At 36.2% G+C, this 26,921-nt stretch overlaps 1 protein-coding gene across 2 annotated transcripts in view; it reads left to right on the forward strand.

The window, feature by feature from the left end:
- The window catches only part of ZSWIM6 (zinc finger SWIM-type containing 6), a 205,475-nt gene that overhangs the window by 161,058 nt on the left and 17,496 nt on the right, over positions 1–26,921 (forward strand). For both annotated transcript variants that reach the window (XM_029218417.1, XM_029218416.1), the window contains 3 exons: positions 19,616–19,795; positions 24,452–24,628; positions 24,896–25,042. In XM_029218417.1, coding sequence (XP_029074250.1) covers positions 19,616–19,795; positions 24,452–24,628; positions 24,896–25,042 — 504 coding nt within the window. The remainder of the gene's footprint in view (positions 1–19,615; positions 19,796–24,451; positions 24,629–24,895; positions 25,043–26,921) is intronic.

Below are 26,921 nucleotides of genomic sequence, written 5' to 3' on the forward strand. Positions count from 1 at the left end.
TTCTGGTTTTTCCTACGTTCCTGCCCATGTACCAGGTGAATCTTCACGGATGTCTGTGTACTGAGGAACACACGTGCACACACACAGATGCACACTGAAATATAAACACAGTTTAGGGTATGGAAGGGCAGTGATTCCCCCCCTTGCCGTCAGTGCTGCAGGTAATCTATTGCATTAATCAGCTAGCCAGTGGGAAATGCAAGGGAAGTGATTATACTATCATACACAATACAATCAGCATGAAGCACTTGTCAAGACCAATACATCAAAGTTTAATTCAGTAATAGAATGAATTAGAGCAAAATGAAACATTCTGTTCTTCAAGAAACTCAGTACCCATCACAGATTCTTTCTGAACTCTATAGAAAAGTCAGTGTATTAAGAAATTGTTTTTAATGAGTAAAATTGCAGTTCCAATATGACAGAATACTATAAACCCATTTCCTCGGGGTTGTTACACAACTATAGCTGAAGTGTTTACCTGTCATCAGTATTCTGTAATCATAACCATTGGTAGATTCGATTATTTTTGGTAGGGCTCCTGATTATCTGTTGTCCTAAATTAGTTCTGCATGGTAAGTGAAAGGAAGGTTGTTGTACCAGTAGCTCAGGGAAGCACTTACCTGTAAATACGGTGGACAGTAGAGTGCCTTACCAGTACAGCAGGCAGATTAACAAGAACCTACTACTTATAGTGCCCTATGGTAGGCACCGCCATTGGAGAGCTTATAATCTAGTTAGAAAACAGAATATGTAAAAAATAAAAAGCAGCCCAAGTAAGACAACAGACGAAGTGAGGTTATATAATGTAGGATGTGTTTCAGAAAATTTTGAGGATAGATCTAATGTATTTCATACTGTAAGTCACAATTCTGTATCAATCTGTAATATATATTCAAAAGTAATTCTTTACCACACTTAACCAGGCATGTTTTTTCAAAGGGGCAAGTTGCAGTAAGTTCTGTCTTAAACAGGATTGTTTCAGTGTTTAGAGCCTACAACTAGAATATAAAGAACAGGGTTCTTGGAGCCAGACGCTCTCTAAGTATGGATTCTGATCCTCATATTCACTAACTGTGTAACCCTGGACAAGTTCCTTATCTTAGATAGAACCCCAGTTTCCTTACCTGTAAAAAGGCATAATGAGGATTTTTGAGGCCTAAGAGAAGATAATTTAGATAATATACAACACTTTCTTTCTCATCCCGGAAGTCCTTTGTCTATGCTGGGAAAGTGGGCCCAATGGGAAGCTTGTAGGAGAAAGACACCCTGAGAACCTAAAGAGTATTTTCAGAACTAGATTTATATAGACTTGGAGTCATGACTGTTGGACGAATCATGGCACTGTTTATGAAGACAGTTCAGTTAAGCAGCCAGTGCAGAGCACGTGGGAAATGTTCTTGTAGGCTACCACATTCCTTCTCCTCACTCTTGACTGCCCTTTTGTATCTCAAACTAAGACCCCATTGGTCATTGTGCCTTTTTCTCTTCTTTCTACCTTTCCTGGCTTTCCTTTCCTCCCTCCCTCAAAAAGGAGAAGGGTGGTGAGTGGTAGAGGAGCTGGCTCTGGTCATTTCCTATAGAACCAGGTTCCTAATGAGGTCAGGGTGTTTTTGATGAGCTGTGCATGTTGACCCAGTAGCACTTGAGCTGTGCATGTTGACCCAGTACAGTAGCACTGACAAGTCAAATGGGATGGAAAGGCTGCATATTAATTAGATGAGGGCCACAGGTTTGCCTGAAAGGAACATTATCCAGGATACCAGTTAGCTGTTTTGGAATATCTGTGGTTTATTTTCTTTCTTGACCACAAAAAGATGGTTATTCTACTTCCATCTTTTCTCAGAGCCTGGGTAGATGATAACCAGTTGTATGCTGTTTTGCTGAGGGTTCAGCCCTGCTTGACCTAAGTAATCTCAAAAACTCTCTTTACAGTGTCCCTGAGGCTTTATTTTGAAATTTCCCCAGAAGTATTTTAGTGAATTAGGAACTAGCATACCAAATTTAAAGTAAAGAGAATGTTTTTACCAGTTAAACGTATTTTCCAAACATGGGTTACTAACATATTAAGACTGAATTGTACTGAGAACAATACTATAATTAGGGTCGCAATTTTTGTGTGGTCTGACCCAAGAAATTTGGTGACCACGGTTTTGCTAGCACAACTAATTCTGCCAGTGATCTTCTATTTGTGACTGCAATTAGGCATTTCATGGCCTCTAAATAAGTATAATTAGTTAATTGGATCATGCATGAAATTCTAGCCTCTTATATAATAGCCTCTGAGAACAAAAATAAATATTATAAATATTATGAATTGTTTTGTAACTATGGAACCCTGGGAAATACCAAAAGTGATTGTTTTATACTTTGCCTACTACTATTTCATAAGAATAAACATGATATTAAAAAGTAGAAATTAAATTTTCCATGTGAAAGTCTTCATTTTCCATTTTCCACCTTTGAGACAGAGGGAAAAGGGAGTCACTGGCCTTTCTTCTTCTCACCTTTAGAGAAGGCGGTATTGGTTGCCCTGACCCTTCTTCCCCCGCTTCCCACTGCCACTGCCCCTGCGCTGTCTCCAGTAGCATTATACACATCGTATCTTCTGGAAAATAGGGAGAAGAGTACATTTATAAAGAATTCCAAAGTGTCTTTTATAAAAAATGTCCAGCTTTCATATTAATTACTGAATTGATTTGCATATTAACAAAAACTCATGGGGCTTCCCTGGTGGCGCAGTGGTTGAGAGTCCGCCTGCCGATGCAGGGGACACGGGTTCGTGCCCCGGTCCAGGAAGATCCCACATGCCGCGGAGCGGCTGGGCCCATGAGCCATGGCCGCTGAGCCTGCCCGTCCAGAGCCTGTCCTCCGCAACGGGAGAGGCCATAACAGTGAGAGGCCCGCGTACCGCAAAAAAAAAAAAAAAAAGCTCATGAAGTAGAAAGAACTTTAAAAACAAGTTATGTTGATTGTGGGGAATAGCAAGAGGTAGAGAATGGCCAGTTGATTTATTCAGTCACAAATCATAATGCTCCACCCAGCAATACACCCAGCAGGCAAAGAGCACACTCAGTCACACACAAGTGCATTATCCCAGAAATGCTGATGTGACTCCAGTCTAAGAGGCCTCATATTAGTACATCATCATATTTTCAGAGAAAACAGATTTCTTCTGACCTGAATAATCAATCTTGAATTGTAAGTTGAGCTTTTGTTTGTTTATCTGCTGTTTTAATCTGCAGTGAAATTACTTATTTGCTATGCCTGTCAGTTCTGAAAAATACAGCGTTTTCATTTGTTTCATTAGATCTTTTTAGATGGACCTGTGGTAGGTTTTTGTTGGATATGTTTCTATTAATATATATGCAACATGCTCGGAATATATAAGAGTAGGTGGTTAAATAAAGTACAGGGTTTATAATAGCTGTACGTTTAGGGTACTTCATAATTTTCAACAATAATATACCATTTGTATTATACTGCTGAAATATAAGGGAGTGGATCAGTGATTCTGTCAAAAGACTAAAATCATTGATCTTAGAATTTATATATGCTGACTGCACATAGGAAGCCTCACTTACAGAGGTACTTTTTGACCACGTATCTAGGCAGAAGGCTAAACACCATAGTGTTTAAGAGTGTTAGTTGGAGGGGGGATCATGGGCCTTGGTAACAAATCTTGGCTGCCGTCTTTAATAGCAGCACAACATTTCTACATGTCTCTGAACCTCAGTTTCCTTATTTGTAAAGTGAGTCTTTCTTTGAGGGTGAAATGTGATAATGTATGTAAAGTACTTCACATAGGGTTAGTGTGAAGTATATTCAATAAATGGCAGAAAGTGGATAAGTAAGTATGCCATTCACTTTCAGAAATATGTTAGCTGAACTAGATGGAGTGATCTTTGTACCCTAAAGACAGACATTTTAAAACTTTAAATGTAGACTCTATTTAGAAATCTAACATGGGTAACATGATATTGTTAGGATTTTCCTTGAAGGGATAGAAATTAACATACAAATCAGCACTTAATACTGTGTGTTGGCATACCTTTTATGCTGTTAAGTTTTCATAATGGCTTTTTTGTTTTTTGCTTGACTTGCAGCTCTTTTCATGTGTTGAGTGGTTTGTTTGGATTTGATAATTTTAAGTAACAACATTCTCATACCCATTGGTAAATACCTTCGTTTTCCATTTTGTAATCTAGCTGAGTTACATTATTTCCCGGTAATGGTGATAGATTACAGTGGCCACAGATCCTTAGCTACTCTTTCATTGAGATGTGGGGTCTGTGTTCTCTCATTTTTGTAGATGTTTGACCAACAAAATATGACAGTAGATGTTTCGGCCAGTTTCTGGGCCCAAGCCTTAAAAGTGACTGGCAGTGTCTACTTCCTGTCTCTTAGAAGGTTCTATCCTAGGACCCTGAGTTTTCATGTAAAAAGTCTGGCTATCCTGAGCCTTCCATGTTATGAGAAAGCTCACACTGTCCACGTAGAGAGGCTGTGTTAGGGCAGGGGAAAAGTAAGGAGGAGAGAATCTCTGACCTACAGAATTATGAGATACAATGATACATTGTTACATTAAGCCAGTAAGTTTAGGGTAGTTCTTTTACAGAGTAATAGATAACCAGAACAGTGGTTATACATCTGACAATACTTCATGCTCTTTCTAATGGTTACCTTCCAAGTCTCTAGCAATGTCGAATAGAATAATGTGTATAAATGAAGTTCTGTTATTTCAGTTAACTTTATCCCTTATGTTGGACTAAGATGTTTGTCAAAACTGAATCTGTATTACTAGGAAGTAGTGTAAAACAGTCCTGGAGTATTCTACATCGCCATTTTTAATAAAGGTAATTTTTCCTCACCTTCATATTCTCCTTACACCAAATTTCACCTGGCTTGACTTGCAGGTTTTTCCCCTCCAAAAATAAGAATTTGGGTTCCAGTAAGTTTTAATTTTGAGTTCCTGTAGAAGACTGGAACCCTTGACACTAAGAAGGGATGGAGAGTGAATGGTAGACTAGAAGTTTTGGCCGAGATTCTGAGGTGGGAGGGGGAGGGGAAGGGAGGCTGAGGAGGGAAGGGTCTGAATGGGCTTCCGCACTGCTCTTTGTCCATGCTTTGGCATGAGGTTACCATGGGCAGAGGAAGTGTTATATAACCCTGTAGGGTTGGGGTTGAGTTTGAGAAATGCCTCCTCCATCCGAGTAGGTAAGGATACAATTACCCGAAGCATCTCAGACCTCTAAGTGACTGTGGGCCTTGGGTGGGGCCTGAGAGGCCTACTGGAAAATAAAACACATTTAAAAGCCTGTCTTTGAAACCAAGGGAAAAGAAGACACTAAAAGATGTTTCTAGCTAAAAACATATAGCAAGTGGAAATTAATTGCACAAGAACCCATTATTACTAGCCTAAGTGTTTAATGTCTCTGATATATTTTTAATATGTTCTCTTAATTGTTTTATTTTATTAAATGTAGAAATATTTATAACGGTATTCAGAGAATCACAAGCTGAGTCCTTCAATCTTGTTTTCACCTTTCGAGTCTCAATTTCCTCAACATCCAAGTCTTCTACACCGGGGTTTGCTGGAGTGCACCTTTTGGTGCTGGGTGGAACTCTACAGTTTTCAGAACATTTCTGCACGTATTATCTTACTTAAGTGTAAACAGCCCTACAAGGTAGGTAGGAATTATTATCTCTAATGTTTAAGTCAGGGACTGCCACCACAGAGAGACTAAGTGGCCTTGCCCAAGGTCTTACAGCTGGTAATCCATATCTTGTCCTTTCCAGATCAGAGTTTGTGGATCAAACGTTTCTTCTAGTTGGAAATGTAAAACACTGGGTATGTGGGGCAAAATGGTGGTGATTTGTACATCGAAATGTTTGATGGACAATACTGGCCTTCAGGACATTTAGAATTCATTAATTCTTGTTACCTACATTTCTTGGGAGTGTGGGTGCTTGTCCATTGGCAGTGTGACCGGTAGAATACAGAAGCGACTAAAAAGTCTTTTGTACATGGAATCTAAGAAATGCGAGAAAGAAATGCGTATAACAAAATAGCAATAGACTCAAAGAGAACAAATCAGCGGTTACCAGTGGGCAGAGTGAAGGGGGCTGGGAAAGATAGTAGTTTGTTTTTCTTAATCCAATGCCTCTATGTAGAAAATAAAAAAACAAGGATCTATTGTACAACACAGGGAAATATAGACATTATTTTGTAATAACTTTTAGTGGAGCATAATCTATAAATATATTGAATCCATACGTTATAAAAAATAAATAAAAATATTTAAAAAATAAAAAGGCTTTTGTGATGATTTGTCTTCTGTCTCCGTGTGATTGTCCATGTTAATTTGCCTATTTGGGTCAGGTATAGGATGCAAACAGATTTTAAGACCACTGAGTGGACTGGAACCATTCACCTTGTGCAAAAAAAAAAAAAAGGTTTTGTTTTCCTTCATCCCAGGAGAGTTGCCTTCCTTGTTTTGCTTTACTTTTACTTGTAGATTACAGCACATGTTTTTGCTGAAATCACTGAGTGCAGATTAGGTGGAGTAGTGGAAAGGAGAGTAAAAGCGTGCTGGGTGGTAGAGAAAAAGCTAGACTAGAGCTGAAATGTGCCATGGATAATTCAGAAACCAGATGATGCACACACTGGTGATTTGATAATTGCCTTTATATACTTTGAGGCATTGAAGCTAGGAAAGCAATTTAAAAGTATTGAATTTATTTTCATTGTACTTCATAGCAAATAATTAAGTGTCCTTTGTAAAAGAACCAGTAATACTTTCTAGATACCAGCTCATCTGCTAGGTGCTGGAAATGCTAAGTTTTCCCTGAGTGCTCTGTCCTATTTTTGGTTGAGTCCTTTTAAAAGGGTTTGTATTTCTGAGGGACAGCAGAATGAAGTGTTTAATCATCAAAGAGCTTTATTTTTAAAGCTACAAACGTTGCAGGAGTGTGTTGGAGGGGAAGGAGATAAATGCTCACAGTGGGACTCCGAATTAATAAAATTTGGAGGATGACTTTCTCAATTTGGTTAACTTGGTTATTAAGGCTAATTACAGCTTTTGTAGTGGTGACTGTTCAGGTAAAAGACCATATCTGTTATAGCTCTGAACTTGAATCTAACATTAAGAACATCCTTTCAAGATGAAACCTCTCTTTAGGGAGGTGAGCAATAAAAAAACATTACTGGCTTAAACTAATAAAGGCTTGGCTTTAAAAAAAAATTTCTCATTCTGTAACGGAAATTTTCTAATTAGAGAAATGTAAGCATGAAAATCTAGTTTTACAGCTTTATTTTTTCCTTGAATCATAGAAATCACTGTTTAAAGTTTGCAAGAATATTTAGGATCTTGTTTTTAAGATCTTGTAATCTGTTTGCATTTTAGTTTTCTCATCTTTAAAGTGGATGTATTATTTCTGATCATGGAGGATTATTGTAATGAGTTAATGAAAAGAATGTTTGTAAAGCCCTAAGTATAGTGCCTATAGCACATGATAGGCACCCAAGAAATGGTGACTATTAGTGATAATAATGATTATTTAATTAAAGTTGTAATTGGTGTTCCTATATTTATTTCCTCAAAAGAACTTTTTTAAAAAGTAGAATTATATGGTTTTGTCAGTATTGTGCTGGCTTCTATAAGCTCTGAGTTTTCACCAAGTGAAAGTGAAGCTTACTGGATCATTATCACCTTGTCAGCTTCTTCATATGCAAGTCAGTCAGTCCTTCAGCATTGTATACATTGGTTAGTATTTTCCTAATTTTATCTTTGAGTTACTTCAAAAGAACTAGTGCTTAGTATAAATTTGGTTTTTAATTCTATTTTTTAAACTTTGTATTGTGCTATATCTTTAAAAAGAAAAAGAAATTGAATGTGAAAAACAGTGGATTTGAGATACATATATATATATATGTTAGGTTATATAATTTCTACACTTAAAAAAATTTTTATTGGCGTATAGTTGCTTTATAATACTGTGTTAGTTAATACCATACAGCAGAGTGAATCAGCTATATGTATACATGTGTTTCCTCTTTTTTGGATTTCCTTCTCATTCAGGTGACATTGAGTAGAGTTCCCAGTGCTATACAGTAGGTTCTCATTAGTTATCTATTTTATACATAGTATCAGTAGTGTATATATGTCAATCCCCATCTCCCAATTCATCCCTCCACTTTCCCCCTTGGTGTCCATAGGTTTATTCTCTATGTCTGTGTCTCTGTTTCTGCTTTGTAAGTAAGATTGTCTATACCAGTTTTTTCAGATTCCACATATATGTGTTAATACACAATATTTGTTTTTCTCTTTCTGACTTACTTCACTCTGTATGACCATCTCTAGGTCTATCCATGTCTCTACAAACGACCCAGCTCAGTTCCTTTTTATGGCTGAGTAATATTCCATTGTATATATGTACCACATCTTCTCTATCCATTCCTCTGTTGATGGGCATTTAGGTTGAAGTTAGTTCTATCTTAGCTTTTAGTTGACATGGTGATGCTTTTAAGCTGATTTCCAAAATAAATTATAGGTCACTCACGTGGACTGAAATACAGAATTCTGAATTATAAAATAGACACATAGAAAATAAATAAACTTATTTTGGAAAGACATTTACATATTATTTGTCCATATTAATTTACTTGGTTGCCCTTTTACACAGAACCTTGATACTACACTAACAACCTGATAATGAAATTTCTAGTCTCACAGCACATCTTTCAGAGCAACTTTTTGATTTTAGTTTTATCTGATAAAGTATTCAAGAGTAGTAGAATTATAAGACAAAAACATCTTGGAAGAAAAACATGAAAGATTCTTAATTCTGAAGCATTACCTGTTGAATATTATAATTTTATTTTTTAAAAAGATATTTTGATGATTTGGAAGATGACTTCAGTGTAGCCTTATAAATAGAAATGCCAATTTTTGATCCAGTCTGTAGCATTCATTAGATTTAATTTAATTATTACTATGTAACTTATTTTGTGTTGTTATGTTGTCCATCAGTCCAAAATCTAAAGCCTGGTAAAGTTGTATCCCATTTTCCAATGGGATTCAGTAGGAAAGGCTGCCACTTACAGGTTCTTTAGACACCATTTTGATTTGTCTCTTGTTTTGTGACAGTATGTGGTCATGTTTTCATTTGAAGCTGTTTTTCCTGGTTCTTGGCATGGGAAACGCATACGATTAATAGGATGGTGATTTGTGCGATGTCCATTGGCTTGTAGAGAAATCCTGCAGAGAGAGCACTCATACTTAGGTCTTTGGAATACCAGTAGATAAAATTGTTTGATCCAGATATTAATTAGCAATTTTAAAAATTTACTTTGTTACATACAGTAAAATTCCTAACTATAGTGTAAAATACATACCATAAATACTTAACTATAAAAATACATATACCTGACATTTTTATTTTACAATTTTGAGTTTAGACAAAGGCATAGAGTCATATGATCAGTGAAGATATGGAATGGTTATATCGCCTCCAAAAATTCCCTCACAGTCCCTTTATAATCAATTCATCACCTACTCCCTGTCCCTAGCATTGGTAGTCCATTCTCAATCCATTTAGTTTTGCCTTTTCCAAAATGTCACATAAATGGAATAATAAAATGTGTGTGTACACACATATACCCTTTTGATTCTGGCTTCCTTCACTTAGTATAATGCATTTGCGATATTACATGTGTTTCAGTGGTCTGTTTCTTATTGCTAAGTAGTATATTATATGAATGCACCAAGTTTGCTCATCCATTCACCAGTTGAAGGACATTCAGGTTGGATGGCTTTTGCATTTACGAATAAAACTGCTATAAACATTCTTGTAAAGTTTTTATGTGAACCTAAGTTTTCATTTCTCTTGGGCAAATCCCAAGAGGTAGGATTGTTGGGTCATAAGGTAAACGTTTAACTTCATGAGAAACTGCTGAACCATATTCCAAGGTAGCTATATCATTTTGCACTCGCAGCAGCAATTACGAGCATTCTGATTGCCAGCAGCATTTTCAGGTTTTAAATTTCTTTTTCTAATATTAACCCTTATAATAGGTGTGTAGTGGTATCTCGTATGGTTTTTTTCTTAATTGAAGTACAGTTGATGTACAATATTACATAAGTTATAGGCGTACAATATAGTGATTCACAATTTTTAAAGGTTATAAATAGTCCATTTATAGTTATTTATAAAATATTGGCTATATTCCCTGTGTTGTACAATATATCCTTGTAGCTTGTTTTTGTCATGATAGTTTGTACCTTTTACTCCTCTAATCCTATATTGCCCCTTCCCCCTTCCCTCTCCCCACTGGTAACTACTAGTTTGTTCTCTGTATCTGTGAGTGTGCTTCTTTTTTTATTATATTCATTAGTTTGTTGTATTTTTTAGAGTCCACATATAAGTGATATCATACAATATTTGTCCTTCTCTGTCTGACTTATTTCACTTGACATGATACCCTCCAAGTCCATCCATGTTACTGCAAATGGCATTATTTCATTCTTTTTTATGGCTGAGTAGTATTCCATTCTGTGTATATACACTACATCTTTTTTATCCATTCTTCTGTTCATGGATACTTAAGTTGCTTCCATACCTTGGCAGTTGTAGATAATGCTGCTATGAACATTGGGGTGCATGTGTCTTTTTGAATTAGTGTTTTTGTTTTTTTCAGATGTATACCCAGGAGTAGAATTGATGGATCATATGGTCGTTCTATTTTTAGTTTTTTTGAGAAAACTGCATACTATTTTCCATAGTGGCTGCACCAATTTATATTCCCAGCAACAGTGTATGAGGGTTTCCCTTTCTCTACATCCTCGCCACATTTGTTATTTGTGTTCTTTTCGATGATAGCCCCTCTGACAGGTATGAGATGATATCTCATTGTAGTTTTGATTTGCATTTCTCTGATGATTAGTACTATTGAGCATCTTTTCATATGCCTTGTTGGCTATCTGCATGCCTTTGGAAAAATGCCTATTCAGTTCTTCTGCCCATTTTTTAATTGGGTTGTTTGTTATTTTGATTTTCTTCTTGTTTTGTCAGTGGTTTCCTTTGCTGTGCAAAAAGCTTTGCAGTTTAATTAGGTCCTACTTGTTATTTTTCCTTTTATTTCCTTTGCTTTAGGAGACAGATTCCAAAAAATATTGCTATGATTTATGTCAAGGAGTGTTCTGCCCATATTTTCCTCTAGGAGTTTCATGGTTTCCGGTCTTACATTTAGGTCTTTAATCCATTTTGAGCTTATTTTTGTGTATGGTGTTAGAGAATGTTCTAATTTCATTCTTTTACATGTAGCTGTCTAGTTTCCAAGCACCACTTATTGAAGAGACTGTCTTTTCTCCATTGTATATTCTTTGTCGCAGAGTGATTGACCATAAGTGCATGGGTTTATGTCTGGACTCTATATTCTGTGCCATTGATCTATGTGTCTGGTTTTTGTACCAGTACCATGCTGTTTTTATTACTGTAGCTTTGTAGAATAGTCTGAAGTCAGGGAGTGTGATTCCTCTAGCTCTATTCTTTCTCAAGATTGTGTTGGCTATTTGGGGTCTTTTGTGTTTCCATACAAATGCCATTGGTATTGTGATAGGGATTGCATTGAATCTGTAGATTGCCTTCGGTAGTATGGTCATTTTAACAATATTAATTCTTCCAATCCAAGAACACAGTGTATTTTTCCATCTGCTTGTGTCATCTTCATTTACTTTCATTAGCATCTTACAGTTTTTCCAACTACAGATCTTTTACCTCTTTTGGTAGGTTTATTCCTAGGTATTTTATTCTTTTTGATGTGATGGTATATGAGATTATTTCCTTAATTTCTCTTTATGATAGTTTGTTGTTAGTGTATAGAGATGCAACAGGTTTCTGTTTATTAATTTTGTATCCTGCAACTTTTCTGAATTCATTGATAAGCTCTAGTAGTTTTCTGGTGGTGTCCTTAGGATTTTTTGTGTATAGTATCATGTCATTTGCAAACAGTTTCCATTTTCATTTTCATAAGGATTAATGATGTTCAGCATGTTTTCATCAGCAGTTTGCCATCTGTATATCTTCTTGAGTGAAGTGTGTTTTCCAAATTTTTTGCCCATTTGTAATAGGGTTATTCGTTTTCTTGATGAGTTTTGGGAGGATTTTACATATTCTAGATACAAGTTCTTTGTCAGATGTATGATTTGCACATACTTTCTCCCAATCTGTGGCTTGTCTTTTCATTCTCTTTATATTGTTTTTTTTTTTGCAGCACAAAAGATTTTAATGTTGATGAAGTCCACTTGATAAATTTTATCTTTTATGGATTATGCTTTTGATACTGTATCTAAGATTATCTCTGCCTAACCCAAGGTCACAAAGATGTTTTCCAGAAGTTTTATGGTTTTAGGTTTTATATCTAGGTCTGTGATCCATTTTGAGTTAGTTTCTAATAAGTTAGCTGAGTTAATTTTTAATAAACTGTGTGTTGTAGATTTAAGTTCATTTTATATGAATATCCAATTGTGGTAGCACTAGCTTTTGAAAAGATTTATCTTTTCTACATTGAATGGCTTTGAACCTTGAATTGACCATATCTATGTAGGTCTGAGCTCCCTAATCTATACAATGGTGTATGTACCTGTTCTTTCACAATACACTGTCTTGATTACTCTTAACTTTATACAAAGTCTCAAAATTAGGTGCTGGGGAGCCTTCCAACGTTTTCCTTCTTTAAAATTGTTTGACCATTCTATATTTTTGTCAGTATGTACACCAGTGCCTGCTAGGGTTTTGAGTAGGGTTACGCTGAATATATAGATCAATTTGGGGAGAATTGATACCTTAATAGTATTGAGGTTTCCAGTCTGCTTTTTAAGATTGTCTTTGATTTCTCTTGTCAGTGTTTTGTAGTATTTAGCATAGAGACTCCGTACATGTTTTGTTAGATTTATAACTTAAGTATTTCATGTTTTTTGATAGTATTATAATTGGTCCTTTGGGGGGTAAATTTTGATCTGTAATTGTTCAATTTTAGTACGTAGATATACAGTTGGTTTCTTGCTTTGAACTTGTATCATATGACCTTACTAAACTTACCTTTTTTGTAGGTTAGTTGTCTACAAATAGAGGCTATTTTATTTTTTCCTTTTAAATCTATGTCATTAATCTCCTTTCCTTGCTTTATTGGCCTGGCTAGAACTTCCAGTGTGATGTTGAATAGGAGTGATAGAGCAGACATCTTTGCCTTGTTTTTATCTTAGAGGAAAAACATTCAGCCTTTTGCCATTATCATATTAACTGTAGGTGTTTTTTTTGCAGATGACCTTTATCAGGTAAGTTATCTTCTGTTCCTAGTTTGCTGAGACTTTTATTTATTATGAAGGGATGTTGAATTTTGTCAGTTGCTTTTTCTGCATCTGTTGAAATGGTCATATGGTTCTTCTTCCTTAGTCTGCTATATAGTGAGTTACACTAATTTTTAATGTTGAACCGGCCTTGCATTCCTGGGATAAACCCTATTTAGTTGTGGTGTGTTTTCTTTTTTTATGTATTTCTTAATTAGATTTACTAATATTTTGTTGTGGTGTTTTACTTTGACATGTAATTATATTTACTTGTAATGTCTTTTGTCTGGTTTTGCTATCAGGGTAATGCTGGCCTCATAAAATAAGTTGAAAACCTTCCCTTTCTTCTTTTTTCTGGAAGGTATTGTATGGAATTGGTGTTATTTCTTTCTTTACTGTTTGGTAGAATTTTCCAGGTAAACATCTGGACATGCATTGTTAGAGATTTTAACTGCAGATTTAATTTCTTTGATAAATTTAAAGCTATTCAGGTTATTATTTCTTCTTGAGAGAACTGTGGTAGTTTGTGGTTTTTCAAGGAATTTGTCCGTTTCATCTAAGCTGTAGAATTTATGGGAATAAGTTGTTCATAGTATTCCTTTATGAGCCTTTTAATGCCTCTAGGATCTATAATGATGTGCCCTTTTTTATTCCTGATACTCATAGTTTGTCCTGTCTTTTCTTGGTCAGACTGATCATAGCTTTATTAATCTTTTTAAAGAAATAGCTTGGGCTTCCCTGGTGGCGCAGTGGTTGAGAGTCCGCCTGCTGATGCAGGGGACGTGGGTTCGTGCCCCACTCCGGGAGGATCCCACATGCCGCGGAGCGGCTGGGACCGTGAGCCATGGCCACTGGGCCTGTGCGTCCGGAGCCTGTGCTCCGCAATGGGAGAGGCCACGGTAGTGAGAGGCCCACGTACCGCAAAAAAAAAAAAAAAAAAAGAACTAGCTTTTGGCTTCATTAAAAAAAACTTAGGTGGTGTTTTCCATTTAATTGATTTCTGATCTGTTATTTCCTTCTTTCTGCTTGCTTTGGCTTTGATTTCTCATCCTTTTTCTAGTTTCTTAAGGTGGATATTTAGATTATTGATTTGAATCTTTCCTTCTTTTCCAATACAAGCATTTAATACTATAGATTTCTAAACTCTTTTTAGCTGTAGATCACAAGTTTTGATATATTTTATTTGCATTTTCATTCCAAACAAAATATTTTCTGTTTTCTTTTGTGACTTCTTTTACTCATGAGTTATTTGGAATTGTGTTAATTCCCAGATATTTGGGAATTTTCCAAATATCATCCTGTTATTGATTCCTAATTTAATTCTACTACATTAGAGAATATAATTTGTATGACTTCACTTCTTTAATATTTGTCAAAGTTTCTTTTATGGCCCAGAATATGGACTACCTTGGTAAATGTTCTTTGTGCATTTTAGAAAGTATAAGATTTTGTTTTGTTTTGTTTTTCTACTAATGCTAAGTGGAGTGTTCTATGAATGTGAGTTAGATTAAGTTGGTTGATAGTGTTGTTTTAGGTATTCTTTATCCTTGCTAATTTTCTGTCTACTTGTTCTGTTAGTTATTGAGAGAGAAGTATTGAGATCTCCAAATGTAACTGGATTTGTGTGTTTCTCCTTCCAGCTCTGTCACTTTTTGCTTCATATATTTTGAAGTCTTAATGTTAGGTGCAGCATCCTCATTTAGGATTGTCATGTTTTTTGTAGAACTGACCCTTTTATCATGTTATGTTTCACTTTATCTGGTGTAGCATTTCTTGTTCCAAAGTCTACTTTGTCTGATAATAATATGGCCACTCCAACTTTGTTTTGAAAGTGTTTGCATGGTGTATCTTTTTCCATCCTTTTCCATTTAATTTATCTATGTCATTATATTTGGAGAGGGTTTCTAGTACATAGCATAGAGTTGGATCTTGTTTTTCAACCTGATTTCACCATCTCTTTTAATTGGTATGTTTAGATGATTTATATTTGCTATAATTATTGATGTAGTTCAGTGTAGGTCTACCATTTAATCATTTGTTTCCTATTTATCCTCTCTGTTTTTGTTCCTTTGTTCCCTCCCTCCTGCCTTCTTTTCTCCTTCTTTGGATTATTTTAAAACATTTTTTTTAGTATTTCATTTTAATTTATCTATTGTCCTTTTTGTTTGTATCTCCTTGTATTTTTTTAAATGGTTTCAGTATTACAAGAAATATACCTAACCTTAAACAGTCTACTTTGAGTTTATACTTTGCCACTTAAAAAAGAATGTAGAATCTAACAACCATATAGGCCCCTTTACTCTCCCTCCTTTATGCTATAGTTTTCCTGTGCATAACATCTACATACGTTTAAAATACCAGAAGACAATGTTCACGTTTTTGCTTTCAGTTGTCATACTTATCTTAAAGAACTTAGAAGGACAAAAGTAGTCCATGACATTTACTTAGGTATTTATTATTTCTGTTCCTCTTCCTTTATTCATATAGTTCCAAGTTTCCCTCTGGTATTATTTCTCTTCAGCCTGAAGAACTTCCTTTAGCATCAGGTCTCTTGAACAATATATGTTGTTTTTCCTGATCTGAGAAAGCCTTCATTTCACCATCATTCATGAATGATATTTTGCCAACTCTGGGTTGATATTTCCATTTCTTTTAACACTTTAAAGACATCGCTCCACTGTCTTCTGTCCTGTATAATTTCTGACAAGAATAATTATTTGAGTCATTCTCCTTTATATGGCATTTCATTTTTCTCTGACTGTTTTCAATATTTTTTTTTTCTCTTTGGTTTTCAGTGATTTCATTATCACTGGGCATGGATTTTTTGGTTAGCTCAGCTTCTTTGATCTGTAAATTCATATCTTCAATTTTGGGAAGTTTTCAGTAATTATTTCTTTTGAGTTTTTCTGTAGCTATTTCTCATCTTCTTTGGATCTCCCATGATACAGATGTTACTTTTGATATTTTCCCACCTGTCTTAAGGCTCTGTTCATTTTCTTCTGATTGTTTCTCTCTCTTCTTCAGATGAGATCATTTCTGTCTTCAAATTTATTGACTTTTACCTCTGTCATATCCATTCTACTATTAATCCTATCTAGTGAATTTTTTATTTCGGATATTGTTTTTTCAATTCTAACATTTCTATTTAGTTCTTTTTTTATAGTTCATATTCACTTCTGTCAATAGTGTTTATCTTCATCTGGTGGAACATAGTTATAACAGTTGCATAAAGTCTCTGATTGATAATTCTAAAATCTGGTTCGTTGTTTTTTCCCTTGAGAATTGATCACATTTCTCTTTTTCTTTGTAAGCCGAGTAATTTTGGATCCTGAACATTTTAAATACTGAATTGTAAGAGTCTGGGTCCTATTATAATCCTCCGGAGAAATTTTTGTTTTTTTAAAGCATACATTCAATAGGATATATTCAGACTTTGAGTTCTGTTTTACCTTCTTTGGGTGATGTCAGTAAAGTTTTCAAAACCTTTGCTGTGCTGCGTTGGGGCAGTCTCATGCACGTGAGGTGTGACCAGTATTTGTGCCTATTTTTGCACAGAGTATCCAGGGATCTCCCTCTCTAGCTTCTGAGTGGCAGGGGGTTCCCTTTTCCCAATCCTCTCACCAGGTAGATGAGGTTTCTCTCAAGTTGTTGCTCTATATGCCTTCTACACAGTTCCCCAAATGGGGCTAATCTTATGTGCAAGCCAGGAGAGAAAAGAGGGGGGAAAGTAACAGGAAGTCACCCCCATATGACTTAAATTTCTTCAAGTTTTATTTCCACAAACCGCTTGCTGTTGTTTACTTTTCAGAGTCCTCAGATTGCTGCTTTTTGTATTTTGTCCAGTTTTTAGTTGTAATTATGGGGAGAGATAAGCCGTAGTGGACTTTACTCCATCTTGATCTATCACATTTTTGTTTCTAATTGACATTTTAAAATATAGAAATGTGAATTATAAATATCTGTGGCTTAGGTTGTGGCTATGTTTATTTTCTGTTGGTAAACATTATTTGATATTTAAAATAACAGATTCTCTAATTGAAGAAGCTTGCTAATTTTAAATTTGGAAGAATGTAAAGCATCTCTTTTGGACAAACAAAACATAAACAGACCATTCTTACCTGTATTATTCACTTGGTTAACACAACTGATTAAAATAAACACAGATACACGTACAAACCTTCTCAAAGAAAAAGTGTTGTGAATGGCTTTGAAGTACTGGTATCTGTCTTGTTTTGAAATTGGTAAAGTTAAAACTTTTTTTTTTTGGCCACATGGCAAAGCCTGCAGGATCTTACCCATGCCCCCTGCAGTGGAAGCATGGAGTCCTGACCACTGGACCACCAGGGAATTCCCAAACTTGAACTTCTAAAACTTGTGGAATATTTGCTTGAATTAGCTATCTTTTTGAAAAATGTAGAAAGGAATGATACATTTTATCAGTACCTTAATTTTTCAAATTATGAGTTATACCTTCTAAATTCATTAGGGCTTTTCGTTTGAAAAACAAGTGAACTTTTTAATTGAAGTATAGTTGATTTAAAATATTGTGTAAGTTTCAGGTGTACAGCAAAGTGATTTGGTTATATATAGAGAGAGAATCAAAAAATATATATACATATTTGATTCTTTTCTATTAAAGGTGTTTACAAGATATTGACTGTAGTTCCCTGTGCTATACAGTAAATCCGTGTTGTTTATTTTATATATGGTAGTCTGTTAGTCCCATATTCCTAATTTATCCTTCCCTCCCTTTTCCCTTTGGTAATCATAAGTTTTCTATGTCTGTGAATCTGTTTGTTTTGTAAATAAGTTCATTTGTACTACTTGTAGATCCCACATGTGATATCATATAACATTGTGTCTTTCTCTTTCTGACTTAACTTCACTTAGTATGATAAACTCTAGGTCCATCCATGTTGCTGCAAATGGCATTATTTCATTATTTTTTATGGCTGAGTAATATTCCATTGTGTGTGTATGTTTGTATGTATGTACATACCACATCTTTATCCACTCATCGGTTGGTGGACACTTAGGTTGCTTCCATGTCTTGGCCATTGTAAATAGTGCTGCTGTGAACATTGGGGTGCATGTATCTTTTTGAATCTGAGTTGTCGTCTTTTCCAGATATATGCCCTGGAGTGGGATTGCTGGATCATATGGTAACTCCATTTTTAGTTTTTTAAGGAACCTCCATACTGTTCTCCGTATGTGGCTGTACCAATTTACATTCTCACCAACAGTGTAGGAGGGTTCCCTTTTCTCCACACCTCCTCCAGCATTTATTATTTGTAGACTTTTTGATGATGGGCATTCTGACCAGTGTGAGGTGATACTTCATTGTAGTTTTAATTTGCATTTCTCTGATGATTAGTGATGTTGAGCATCTCTTCATGTGCCTGTTGGCCATCTGTATGTTTTCTTTGCAGAAATGTCTATTTAGGTCTTCTGCCCCTTTTTTGATTGGTTTGTTTTTTGTGGGGTTTTTTTGGATATTGAGCTGTATGAGACATTTGTGTATTTTGGAAATTAAGCCCTCGTCTGTCACATTGTCTTGAAATATTTTCTCTGAGTCCACAGGTTGTCTTTTCATTTTAAAGCAAGTGAACTTTTGATAAATGTTTAGTGATTTCATTCACAAAAAGACATAAATTTAGTAATTTCATTTATATAAAGGTTAATTCCTGGTTAAATCATTTAGGGAAGCATGTTTAAGTAAATTTTATTTTTAAAAGATCTGTTGATATATGGGTATGCATACTAATTAAGGAGAATAATAAAGTTTGAAATGCTTATAAGGAGACTGGGAAATAGTTTATTCATGTCCATTGTTATGCCTTTATGATTTTATTTTTAAAAGATACTCTTAAAAGTAAATTTAATTTTTGCACAGAAGAACCATTTAGAGTGGCTTGTTGCAGCATCCATGAATAAAATCTGCTTGTAAATTAAAGTAACAAATTGGTCCTTAAGGTTGTATTCTTTATTGACTTTTGCCCAAAATGCCAGTAGGAAAGTGATTACAATTACCATTTGAAATATCTTTCATCTTTATATGTAACAGTGTTTGGATTCTTTGGTTCAAATTTGTGCTCTTTTGTCCTCTTTACATTAACCTCTATGTGAGATTTGTTGCTTGGACAAGGGAGAATTGCATTATAAAACTGCAGACTTGGGTCCATTTTGAAATGGCTTATCATTAGCTATTAGGATTGGACACTTGTAAACTTTTAAAAAATTTGCTTTCCTCTCTCCCTTTAAATTAGGTGCTCTGTGGATGTGTATAGTTTTAAATCCCCACTGCAAGTTGGAGCAGAAGGCCAGCTGGCTAAAACAGTTGAAAAAGTGGAATGGTGTTGATGTCTGTCCATGGGAAGATGGAAATCATGGCAGTGAATTACCTAACTTAACCAATGCTCTGCCTCAGGGTGCGAATGCTAACCAAGGTGAGTACACAGTGGTAATCTGCTCACTTTGTATCTACCTAATTGTGCATCTATGTTTATAACACTAACTTACAATAGATTTGGGAAAATTATTTTACTCACTTAAGAACTTACTATATAACTCACAGACTTAAAATATGTTTTGATATGAATGTGTGTGTGTGTGTGTGTGTTTTAAGTTTTATGTGAGACCTTTCTATAACTTTTTTTCATATTCTCAGAATACAGATGGATATAATACTTACATATACTACTAGTATGTGTTAAAATTGCCTATTAATTAGTTTGAATATATTTTTAAAAATCATGGAATGGGTGGGTAGTATATTGTAAAACAAAATATTGAGAGGCTTGAGGAGCTGTGTGTTTTTATATCTGTTGGTCAGTTCATATTTGAGCTACTATACAATTTAATCAGTTAAAAATTCTTAGTTTTAGAATATAGCAAGTAAACATTTAATGACTGGGGCTGCAGGAGCATGGGGTGCTGCTGGCATTCAGACCAGGAAAATTCTTTATTGTGAAGGACTGTCTAGCATACTTGTTCCCACCTACTGTAGGCTAATAGTGCCCTCCGGTCTTTGGACAACTAAGAAATGCTCCCAGACATTTTCAGATAGCCTCTTAAGAATCTTGGTCTCTCATTTCTGTATTGGTTTTTGTTTGTTTGTTTGTTGTTGTTGTTTTTAAGCTTCTCCCTCTCTATTGGACCCACCCATTTAGCTCAAGTCTCTCTCATCTTAAAAAATCTTTCCTTGCCCCCATCGTCCCTGCTAGCTACCACAGAATTTCCTCCTCTTTCAGAACCAAATCTTTAAAGTAGTTAACTCTTGCAAATAAAAATTTCATTCACTAACTCTGTCACTCTTCTTGTGTAAGTTTGTGCTGCTGCTCCCCCTTTTTTGAGAAAACTTGGAAGACTTTAAAGTTACGATAGATGCAAGGTGGGAGTTAAATGACATCAGAAGGATTCAGGAATCGAGACTGTCATTCTGTTTTCTGGCCCCATCTGGAGTTGGTACTCCTAGAAAGAGCTGGACAATGTGCTGAGCATGAAATGTGATGTTAGCATAGTATTTTCAGTCTCTACAAAGAGAGAAAATAATATGTATTACTCCATAGGGACTTGTCCAATCAAAAAGAAGTTTCAGGCCTTGGGAAAGATGATTGTCTGGCTCTCCTTTGTCTAGAGATATTTGCCTTGGGAATTCAGTATTTGAAATCTGTCGTATCTTTATTGCCCATGATGATTTTATTTAATAACTTCAAAGAAAATAAATCTACCCCTTCCTTATACCCCAAGTTTTTTTCCAGAAGCTCAGAATTTTCAAGTTTAACAATTCAACATTTATTCTCTTCTATTGCTAGAAAAAGGTATGCTTACATCTCCATAGGCAATAAATTTTTTTTAACTTTATTATATTTGGAGTTTTCTCTGTGTTTCACTCCCCACCTGCTTTTTTGTGACTGCCATCCTAACATTTTACAGTTTACTTTTTTACTTTCCATTTGGTTGCTTTCCCCTTGGTTAAATATGAATATTCCAGAGGCTTTAGAAAACTCTTAGGAAGTGGTCCAGCCTCCGGAAAAAAGTTCATTTCATTTATGGTTTGGCCCAGGGATATGAAGTCAGGACTAGTTTCTAAGGGCAATATTTATAGCTGTTGTGCCTAAAGGCACCAGGGCTCCTCCTTTTAGCAGAACACCCACATTCTCCAGAGGGGCTGTCAGAAGAGACATCCCTACAGAGGGGCTCGGGTGCTCAGCCTGCAGTACTTCTGCTGGAGGGCTGAGTGGCCTGGCAAAGGGAGAGCCTTTGGTGACAGCAGAGCCCAGCAGCCATGCCGCTGGGCAGCGAGTGCATGTGGTACAGACCATGGGCAGAATTGCATGTGTTTGCACATCAGAGTGAAAGTGAAGCACAAATCAGGCCCTGTCTTCGCTGAGATTATTTGTTAGAATTAACTGACAACATTAGAATCCACACCCTTAGAAAGAGTAGTGTGTTTGTTTTTTAAATATACCTGAATGAGAGCCTTTTTAAAACTTTCTTGGTTAAAAAACTAATATTATTTTATACTTTAAAATTTTTTACAAATTAGTGTTTATCGTTATTTATTTATTTATTTTGGCTGCGTTGGGTCTTCGTTGCTGCACATGGGCTTTCTCTCTAGCTGTGGTGAGCAGGAGCTACTCTTCATTGTGGTGTGCAGGCTTCTCATTGCGGTGGCTTCTCTTGTTGCAGAGCACAGGCTCTAGGCATATGGGCTTCAGTAGTTGTGGCTCACGGGATCTAGAGCGTAGGCTCAATAGTTGTGACGCACAGGCTTAGTTGCTCCACAGCATGTGGGATCTTCCTGGACCAGGGCTCGAACCCACGTCCCCTGCATTGGCAGGCAGATTCTTAACCACTGCACCACCAGGGAAGTCCCTGTGTTTATCGTTTCAACAATTTGGTTAAGATCATCTGTTTCTTTTTTCTGTTATTGCAAAAGTCAAAAAAACACAGATATCTAAGATAAAAATTGACCATAATTTTGATACTTAATCAATTTTTGTTGGTATATCTTTTTAGTCATTGTCTATGTACGTATTTTTTTTTGTTTCCATGCTATTATAGAGCTTTGTATCTTACATTTTCGTTTAAATACCAATAGTATTTAGTCTTTTTTGTTACAGTTGGTTGTATCAGACTCTTAGAGCTAACCACTGTCCTGGTGTATGTCCTGTACGTTGCGCTATGCTCTTACAGTCACATACAAACATGAAAAGTTAAGATTTTAATTTTTTCAATGGAATCATACCCACAGCTTGCTTTTATTATTGATACCATAGTGGGTCAAACAGACAGAACTCTCATTCTTTTAATAAGTGTATAATAATACGTTGCTTTCTAAAGTCTCCTTTTAATTTTAAATTCTGTTTCTATGATTTGAGTTAAACAAAATAAATGAAATTAGAAAGCCATTTAAAAATACTCGTGTGAGATTTGGACTTTGGAATATTTGATTGATTGACTATACGAAGTCATGGAACCAGTTTCTTGTTTAGTAGTGGTAGATTTATTCTGCTCTGCAAAAAGCCGTGGTAGGTTCCAAAGGCTATTAAATGTAGGGCCAACTCTTCCCATTTGCAAAGTGTCCCTCCGTCTGCTGCTAACAAGGAGTCTGGGCAGGGGCCAGAACAGATACATCAGTGTTTAGGCCTCTCAAATTATGTCATCCATGCATTTTGATATGTCTGCCATTCAAATACAGATGTCTAAGTCCACCTGAGACCAAGCTGAAGTAATGTCTCTTTCTGTTAAAGACCATTCAGAAGCCTTTCAGAACAGCCTAAGTAGCTGAATTTGGAGTGAGGTTATCTGTGTTTTGATCTTGACTGCCATTGCCTGGCCGTGTGACCTTGGCAAGTCACTTTACTTCTCTCAATTTTCAGTTCCATCAGCAGAATAGAGGGGTTGGTCTAGATGAGTTTTCAGAGCTCTTCTTGATTCAGTTGTATTTTGATTTTTATGATTTCCTTTATGTCTGTGCTTAGCCAAAGCTCCAGGGAGAGGAAGATGAAACTTTACCAACTAAGGAAGCTCCAGATTTTACTTCTCATTTAGTTAAGCCTCAGAACAGTGAGGGGTGATACTTGAGCTAAATAAAGCACACATAAATAAAAATAGTTTGTTACCCTGACTGTCAGCTGAGGCTCTTTCTAAGGTTTCTGCCACAGTTTAAGGTAAGTCTGGAGTTGGGGACCTAAGGGGTGGGAGTGCAGGTAGAATTTGAACGATTTTTTCCAGAAGAACTGAATAATCCCAGAGGTTGGGGGAAAAATATCCTTTATTCCCCAAACATTTCTTTTCTCTGTCAGGTCCTGAAACTTGAACCCTCTTCGGAGTGTGTGCTTCTGCTCTTTTGTGATGCCCTGGCATACACTATGCTGGGGACATCACACCAGTCATGGAACCTGCACAAGAGTCAGGAGGCAGCCTGTAGGGGCAAGGTAAGTGCGCTGGTTTGTTTTGTAGCTATGTTGTGTGGCTTTGTGAAATGTTAAATATATGCATTTATGCCCTTTGGGATATAAAGTGACATTTAATCATTATATCCCAAGAAGCATAATAGTTTTAATTGTGCAAAACCGCACAATATAGTTAAAAAATACAACCAAAAGCACAACCCTTCTGCATATTTTTAAAGGCTGATTGCATCTTCCTGAAAGGTTCCATGGCTGGTGTCTCATCTCTTGCATAGTGTTTGTGAGAGCTGTTGATCCCATCAGGGCAGTTCACCACAGCACCTCAGAAGTGGGGAGCAGTGAGTTTTCATGTGATTTTTGTGCCGAGTGCCTCCTTTCAGTGTATTTGGCATGGAAACTAGACTTGACGGTTCTTTTTGCAGGATGCCTTTAACCTTAGCTCTGATGGCTGCAGAGTGTTTGTGTTTGATAAAACAAGTGAGTGAATGGTGGCTCTTTGGTCTGATTTGCCTCCTAGTACTTAGGACATGAGAATATTCACCCTTCATCCTTCTGCTTAGGGGGGTGCAGGACAATGTGTGTGGGTGTGTTCATGAACATCTGGCCACAGAATGGTATGGTATGACTGATTTATTCACATGTGAACAATAGCTGACACGGCTTTCTGAATTGTGGAAAAAACAGATTCATCGAACAGGCCACATCGGACAGTGTTCACCCGAGCCATCGAGGCGTGCGATCTCCACTGGCAGGATAGCCACTTGCAGCACATTATCAGCAGTGACCTGTACACCAACTACTGTTACCATGACGACGCTGAAAACTCCCTCTTTGACTCCCGCGGGTGGCCCCTCTGGCATGGTAAGTGGCCAAACCGGAAAGACATTTCCATGACTTACTTCTTTGTTTAGTTTCTATAGCATTATTGGAGTGGGAGGAGGAGAGTTGAGGGATTCAATGGCAGATGGATGAATGCTTGGCAATAGGAGTTTTCATTCAAATCCAAGTTCAGAAATGGTTTCTTGTGTCTTTTTAATAGTATTTCAGGGGAAAACATCTTACTATTAAATCTGTTCTTATAGATATATCTGATAATGGCAACCTTCCCCCCTTAACTTTCTGTTTTAGAACATGTTCCTACAGCCTGTGCACGAGTGGATGCATTACGTTCTCATGGGTACCCCAGAGAAGCACTGAGACTAGCAATAGCTATTGTTAACACGTTAAGACGGCAGCAACAGAAACAGCTGGAAATGTTCCGAACTCAGAAAAAAGGTAAATGTGTGAAGGAGTCTGTTTCCATTGGAATGGGCTTCTTGGTGATGATGTCACTAGGTTTTATGCTCTTTGGGGAGAGAACTTTTAAAATTAGAGCCATGGTGATGGCTTTACTCACCACTCATTTGAAGTATTTAATAGCTGATCTGTGAGAAATGTTAGGCATCCCCCCACCCCCACCCGTTGAATGTTGTAAGAAATAAAATTTTTTTACAAGTTTCTTAGGTTGGTTAATCTTTTAAAGGGGAGGTTGTTTGTTTTTTTTTTTACTGTTTGAGTTATGTCGTATGTCGGAATTATCTAAAATGCAAGTTAGCCAGATACTTCATTTTGTGAAAGAGCATTTTAATTGTGATAGTAAGGGCTCTGGGGGGGTAGACTGCCTATGTTTGAATCCTGGCAGGAGGTCCCAGCTGGGAGACCTTAGGCATTGACTTGACTATGGAATGGGGCTCAGTTGAGGACCTGTCTCTTAGAGTTGTTGAAAAGATTAAACTAGTTAATTTCTGTAAAGCACTGAAAGCAGGGCCTGACAGAGTGTGGAAGCACTATAAAACAGTTTAATTGTAATAATTTGTACATCAGGACATGATACGTATTTAAAGCAATCAAACAGAACTCCCGGGGACTGCTCTGGTGGTCCAGTGGTTAAGACTTCGCCTTCCAATGCAGGGGGTGTGGGTTCAATCCCTGCTTGGGGAGCTGAGATCCCACATGCCTCTTGGCCAAAAAACCAAAACGTAAAACAGAAGCAATATTGTAACAAGTTCAGTAAAGACTTTAAAAATGGTCCACATCAAAAAAAACCTTAAAAAAAAAACAAAAACTACACTCCAATGAAAGCTAAGGAAAAAAACAGAACTGGGTTTTTCAACTTCTGTAAATAACATTCGATGAGCTGTCAACTAACAGGACACATTTAACTCCTCTTTATCTCAGTTTATTAATCTTTTAAATTTTAAATAAGCATTACTTAGTAGTAGTAATTGCAAAAGGGTTGTAAGGTGCATAGGCCCTGATCAAAAGAAAGACATATGTATGCTTTTTCTGATTAATCCGTGCACTTCTTTTTCTTCTGTAGGTGTAAATCTTTTAATTTTTCTTTGTTAGGATTGTTTTGTTTTTACTCTGGAATTTTATATCTTATTCAGAGAGAAGTAGTTTTAGTTGTGTTTTTTTGCTTATGTTTTTGTTTTATTCCTTGGATGATTTTACACACATCTAGGGCACAGCTTAAAATTATCAGTTGTTGTTGAAGTGGGCTGGAGATTGGAGCAAGTGTTTGTTGTAATTTTTGATATCCTCTATATTGGAAGTATTAAAAATGTTAACATTATCATTTATATGATGAAAGAAAATTCCAAAGTTACCATTGGAACCAAGGAAGGGGGAGCTCAGATGGGATTGGAATGTGATATCCCCAACAATCATTACTTTGTCCAGTTCTTTGTGTTTGTCATATCAACACTGGTTACCAGCTGTATTTACAAAATATGTTGCCTGGCCCTTTGCAAAATTTTTCTGAAATCTCCCTTCCCCTAAACATACACAATCTATGGCCAAAAGACATTTACTTTTGAAAAGTATAAAAGATTGAAATACTCAGGCTAAGAGAGAGTGAAGTACTTTTTATACTGCAACAGGAGAGCTTGCTCACGATGATTATCGGAGTTTTGAAATTCATGTTGATCTCTATGAAGAAATGTTTTTAAAATTAGTTTAATTAAAATGTTACAATATCTAAGAAATACAAAGTGTAAAAGTGTTAGTTCATGTAGGTAAGTTGGAACACATGTTAAGATAGACTCCTTTGATTGTCTTTGAGGTCTCTCTCAGACTCATTTCTCTTTTATCCTGCACACAATGAAAACTTTAA

Source organism: Monodon monoceros, unplaced genomic scaffold (assembly GCF_005190385.1).
Source record: "Monodon monoceros isolate NGI ecotype Baffin Bay Population unplaced genomic scaffold, NGI_Narwhal_1 Super_Scaffold_12, whole genome shotgun sequence".
NCBI lineage: Eukaryota > Metazoa > Chordata > Mammalia > Artiodactyla > Monodontidae > Monodon > Monodon monoceros.